The 6,022-nt window shown below is 41.6% G+C and overlaps 1 protein-coding gene across 1 annotated transcript in view; it reads left to right on the top strand.

Annotated features, from left to right (window-relative positions):
• Positions 1–5,820, top strand: part of THAP1 (THAP domain containing 1) — a gene marked incomplete at its 5' end in the record, with an annotated part of 6,047 nt that extends 227 nt beyond the window's left edge. Inside the window, 2 exons of the mRNA XM_006141683.3 lie at positions 2,503–2,698; positions 4,213–5,820. Of these exons, the coding sequence (XP_006141745.1) occupies positions 2,503–2,698; positions 4,213–4,587 (571 nt within the window). The remainder of the gene's footprint in view (positions 1–2,502; positions 2,699–4,212) is intronic.
• Positions 5,821–6,022: the final 202 nt, after the last annotated feature.

Here is a 6,022-nt window from a genome sequence, read left to right on the forward strand (position 1 = left end):
TCGGGGGCGAGGTCAGGGGCGGGGTAGGGGGCGGAGCCCGGCGCCTGTTGTGGAGGCCGTGTGGCCTGAAGGGGGCGGTGTTAGGCAGGGGCGTGGCTTCCATTGGCGAGCTTCGGACGCGGCTGGGCCGCCCCACGCGCGTAACCCGCGGGTTCTGCGGGGAACGTGGGTTCAGGCTTGTCCGCTGCAACGGGTTTAGAGTTTTCTTCGACATGGGAACCGTTTCCTTTCGAGGTTCGCTTAGAACCTCGGGTTGGCGAGTTCGGGGTCCGCGAGCGGCTGCTGGGGGGGGAAGGATTTCTCTTCACGTAATTTCGAGATAGAAACAGTCTTTTTAAAAAGACGTAGAAATCGCGTTTTTCTGCCTTTGTTGTGGATGGGAGGCCAGCATCAGCTATTAAGGACTGGTTTTTGGCCAGGGGATCAGGGATGATTTTTTTTGTACCCGGTTTCTGGGATCCTTTACAAACCCTGTCCGTTTTACAGCAGCTTGTGGTACTGACAAGATGAACATTATTTTCCAGCCTTGCCAACAGGGACCATAATGTGTGAAGGCCATGTGCCCCCCTGTGAACTATCGAGGAAGCCCTTCAGAGCATGCCCCACAATTTTCAGAGCTAGTTTATCTTATGTGTTGCAGTTAGTCCTAGGGTGAAAAATACCCTCTTGAAAATAGGAAAATAAAACCGCACAAATGAAATTAGTTAAGAGTCCTCTAGGCTGTGTAGAATGTGACACAGTGACATTTACATTCAGCCGAATTCAGTGTTTCCAGATTTTGTGTGAGGGTTTTGGGCAAGACTTGTAAGAAAAGCTTTCAAAACATTTATGGGAATTTTATATTATGAAAGAATTATGCATGGGTTTCAGATTGTTTTGCACCAAAATAAACTGGTACTTTGATTCTGTTTTTCTGTAAGCTTTTTGAAGTTCTCTCATACATGGATAATGGCTAAGAAATCAGGTCTAGTGGTAAATTGTGTGGATTATTCATAGCTAAATAGTTAGAGAAGCTAAACTTAATATATTCACTTTTTTTGTGGGAGGGAGCATTTATGTGTAATAGGGCAGTGGTCCCCAACCTTTTGGCACCAGGAACCTGTTTTGTGGAGGGGTATTTTTCCACAGAAGTTCGGGGGATTGTTTAGGAGAGCTACAGCCTACATCCCCTGCATTCACAGTAGTGCTTACACGCAAATGAGAATCTAAGGTCTGTTCTGACAGGAGGTAATGTGAGCGATGGGGAGTGGCTGCAAATACAGATGAAGATGACCTCACTGACCCGCCACTTGCTTGTTGTGCAGCTCCCTTCCTAACAGGTCATGGACCAAGACGGGTCTGTAGCCTGGGAGTAGGCGAACCTTGTAATAGGGGATACTTAATAGGGACATTTGTATATTTGATACAACATGAGGTAGACCCTGTGGAAATAAGAGTGGGTAGGACATCATAGATCTCTAGAATGTTGATGTTTCCCCTCAAAGAGAAAGAATACCTAGAGGATTCACTTCAGTGTATTTCCTGTTTTGTCATTATTTGCTCATTATTTAATTTTACCCTATTTATGTTTGCCAGAGTGATTCTGAGAGAAATAGAAACAGATGAAGATGCCCTCACTGACCCGCCACTTGCTTGTTGTGCAGCTCCCTTCCTAACAGGTCATGGACCAAGACGGGTCTGTAGCCTGGGAGTAGGCGAACCTTGTAATAGGGGATACTTAATAGGGACATTTGTATATTTGATACAACATGAGGTAGACCCTGTGGAAATAAGAGTGGGTAGGACATCATAGATCTCTAGAATGTTGATGTTTCCCCTCAAAGAGAAAGAATACCTAGAGGATTCACTTCAGTGTATTTCCTGTTTTGTCATTATTTGCTCATTATTTAATTTTACCCTATTTATGTTTGCCAGAGTGATTCTGAGAGAAATAGAAGCCTCTTTTTCCCAGTGCATAATTTCCCAGGTCTAATGCAGTATTCGTTTTTTTCTTGTATTTGTAAAGAAGTTACTCGTAACAATATGAATACAGGGCTGGCCCTGTAGCCTTAAGGTGAAAGGAGCCACATCCCACATTACAGACCATGGTTCAAATCTTGGCCCAGTTATTTGAAAAGCACACTGAATACGAATGTGCGCCCAAGATGCAAACAGGCTGGTCAAGTGGACCAGAAGGGATTGCAGTGTGACCACACCCAGCTAACGACTGCTTTCTCCTCTTTCTCTGTCTCTCTGTCTGGCAAGTACATATGTACTCTGACAATTTTGAAAAAAAAAAAAAAAGATGAATAAGGTTCATTTTGTGGTCTGTGTTTTACTTGACTCTTCAATGTCCTCACTATATAAAAAATTAAATATTAATAAATGACACAAATCAAATAAAATATTCATATGTTAACACCAGTGTAAGATAGTCTTTTCTAGGAAGGAAAGTTTGTGTCCCTTTTTTATTAAAAAAAAAAAAAAAGTTCAGAAAACTGAATTATTATGTCTTCTTTCTAGGTTTCCTCTTACTCGGCCCAGTCTTTGTGAAAAATGGGAGGCAGCTGTCAGAAGAAAAAACTTTAAACCCACCAAGTACAGCAGTATCTGCTCCGAGCACTTCACTCCAGACTGCTTTAAGAGGGAGTGCAACAACAAGTTACTGAAAGAGAACGCTGTACCTACAATCTTTCTCTGTACTGAGCCCCATGACAAGGTAACATGTGTCTTAGGATATTGAGTTGCTTTCTCTTTATCAAATTAATGTGTGTGTTTTGGAAGAATTGGAAGATTCATGGTAGGGTTAAGAAAATAAATGTACCTATGGGAACCAGCAGTTAGTGTAATGGCTATGCCGCTGGACTCCCACGTAGTCGACTGCGGTTCGCGTCCCAGACCCGGTGGCTTAGAACTCACGCCGGGCACGTGTGCGTGCGTGCCCAAGATCCCGAGAGGAGAATGGAGGAGAAAGGATTGTGGCGTGACCGTCCCCCCTGGGGGGTGATTTCTCGCTTTCTGTCTCTCTGTCTCTCTGTGTCTGTCTGGCAAGCGCACGCGCCCTATAGTGAAAACCTCTCAAAAAAAAAAAAAAAAAAAAAGGAAAGAAAAGAAAGAAAATAAATGTACCTAGAACCCATCAGGTTTTTTGCCTTTTTTTTTTTTTTAAATTTTAGTTTTGTTATAGCGCACATGTGCTTCCCAGAAAAAGACAGATGGGGTGGGAGGTGGAGAGTGAGAAAGCACCCTCCAGGGAGTTGGCCAACACATCTCTCCTCTGTTCTTCCCTCAGGATGCCCAGCATGTTTTTTAAGGCATGAGGACTGGGACTCAAACAGCACAGTCAGCCATGTGGGACCCAGCCACCTTAACCACCGTGCGCCCCTGGCTGACCCACCCATCAGTTTGAAATAACCACTGTTAACAGGGATGTACTTTCAAATTAAAAACACAAAGTGTGGTTTATTAAAGTTAAATATCCTCAATCTAGGTTTGTAACATGTTTAAAGATCATGGTAATAGACCCCTCCTTGGCTGTTAATATGTTTTAGGTTTCTTTGTCAGTGACAGTTTCAGAGCCTTTTCCTCCTTAGTTCTAAGTACTTAGTATTTAAGTAAATTGACTTGGTCGTAATTTTATCTCTTGCTCGTATCGCACTTTAGGTAAAATTTAACTGAAACTGAAATTTTTCTCATTTTAGAATGGTCCTGTACCACAGATTCAGACCAAAAAGCATAAGAAGAGTCTAATAATTGTTAGATTTCTACAGATTAATTCTTTTTTTTAAAGAATAATTTATGGGGCCAGCAGGTGGTGTGGTGGTTAAAGGCACTGGACTCCCGCATGGCCAACTGCAGTTCAAGTTCTGGACCTGACAGCTTGCTTTCTCACTTTCTCTCTCTTCCTCTCTCTCTCTGTCCCTCTCTGGCCAAATTAAAATAAATAAATAAATAAATAAAGGTAAATGAAATTATTAAAAAAAGAGAATAATTTATTTAACTTATTATTATTATCATTTTGCTAAAGGGCACATGCACTCATCAGAGAGAGAGCGAGACAGAGAGAGAGGGAACATGAGAAAGCAGGTCACCAGGTCTGGGACTTGAACTATGGTTGGCTGTGTGGGCGTCTAGCATCTTAACCAGCATGTTACCGGCTGGCCCCCGGATTAATTCTTTTAAACTGTTATTTTCAGTTCCTAAATGTAAACACACTCTGCATTATTGTCTTAGAAGGAAGACCTCCTGGAGCCCCAGGAGCAGCTGCCCCCACCACCTCCAACGCCGCCTGTGTCCCAGGTTGACGCCGCTATTGGATTACTCATGCCCCCTCTGCAGACCCCCGACAATCTCTCTGTTTTCTGTGACCACAACTATACCGTGGAGGACACCATGCACCAGAGGAAGAGGATTCACCAGCTCGAACAGCAAGTCGAGAAACTCCGGAAGAAGCTCAAGACGGCGCAGCAGCGGTGCAGGAGGCAGGAACGGCAGCTGGAAAAACTGAAGGAGGTCGTGCACTTCCAGAAGGAGAAAGACGATGTGTCCGAGAGAGGTTATGTGATCCTTCCAAATGACTACTTCGAAGTGGTTGAAGTTCCAGCATGAAGAAGGAAATGCGTGTTGATTTTTAGTAGGGCCACACCACGTGTCCTCCTGCCTCTGAAGGAGTCTCATTTGGAAAAAAGTCACATTTGATTACTTGTGTAAAAAACAACTCAGAATATTTTTTTAAATAAATAAATTAGATATATACTGTAAAATTTTCTGTTTGTAATTTCAGGGTTTTTACATTTTAACAATATTTTAAAAGCTATAAACTAACCTCAGACCTCCAGTGTAAGTTGGTTTTAAGATTAGAGATTTTTGGTTTTTGAGTATTTATAGAAATAATGTAAAAGTAAAAAATAAAGAGAATGAGAACAGTGCAGTGAGGATAACTTAAGTTTAAGCTGAAAAATTGGTGCTGTTTACTGAGAACTTAGTTGTATTTTAAATAAGTATGAGCTGGCCCATTGGATGGGCCATTCATCCATTCTTATTTGTAAAGTCAGAAGGTTTGTTTATCTTTCTGATTGACTTGTTGAAGATAAACTGGCAAATCAAGACTTGAACAAAAAAAGGATTTGGTTGTGTTTAGAGCAGGAAATGAAGAGTCATTCCATACCGAATAAATAACTTTATAAAGAGTGGACTTAAAAAAAGTGGACCCCTCTTTCTTCCCATTGCCTAGCACTATGAAATTAGAAGTTTATCTTCAGCACAAGAAACATTCTTCAATAAAGTAAGGCATTGTTATCGGTGAAGTTCTGCAAATTGGGGCTTGATCTGCGACAGTTTTTTTTTCTTCTCTCTTTAGCCCCGAGCTAAAGGACATCAGGTCCCCAACTGTAGTTATGTCTACACCCAAGTCCCTGATGGTGTGCTGTGTGAGGAGAGTTTGGTTTGCATCCTGATGTGGTAGGTGATCCGGCACGTGACCCATTGATTTTGGTCAAGGCGAGTCATAAAAATTGTTTCTTCACTTTTAACAAGTTAGAAGTCCTATCTCATTTATTTAAATAAGTGATTTATGTTAAAAAAGCAACCTACTATGTAACGCTTACTTTACTGAACGTTGAGATTTAAACACTGAGGTTTCTGTTCAAACTGTGAGTTGTGTTCTGACTCTGTGAGGACTTTAACATATATTTGCAATGAAAATATGTTCTGAATAAACACTGCTATAGGAATTCTCTATTTAGATTTAGAATAACTGTTCCAATTACAGTTATTACTTTTATATTCCCAAGTACACTGAGATAGCTGAAGAGTAACAGACCCTTTAAAACAGTATTAAAGATGTGGAATAATGATACTCAGACGTGTCTTCTGTAGACTGGTTTTCATTGTGATTCACTGCCCTACTGCCAGTGCACAGCACTTTGCTATGCTCCAGTATCTCGAAAATAGAAACGGAATAGCAGGTGAAAGCGACATAGTCTGACGATGTCATTTAGAACTGTTGGGTTGTCGGAAAAGTCATGACGAGTTTTTCTATGTA

Source organism: Tupaia chinensis, unplaced genomic scaffold, assembly GCF_000334495.1.
Source record: "Tupaia chinensis unplaced genomic scaffold, TupChi_1.0 Scaffold000061_1, whole genome shotgun sequence".
In the NCBI taxonomy this organism is placed as follows: Eukaryota; Metazoa; Chordata; class Mammalia; order Scandentia; family Tupaiidae; genus Tupaia; species Tupaia belangeri.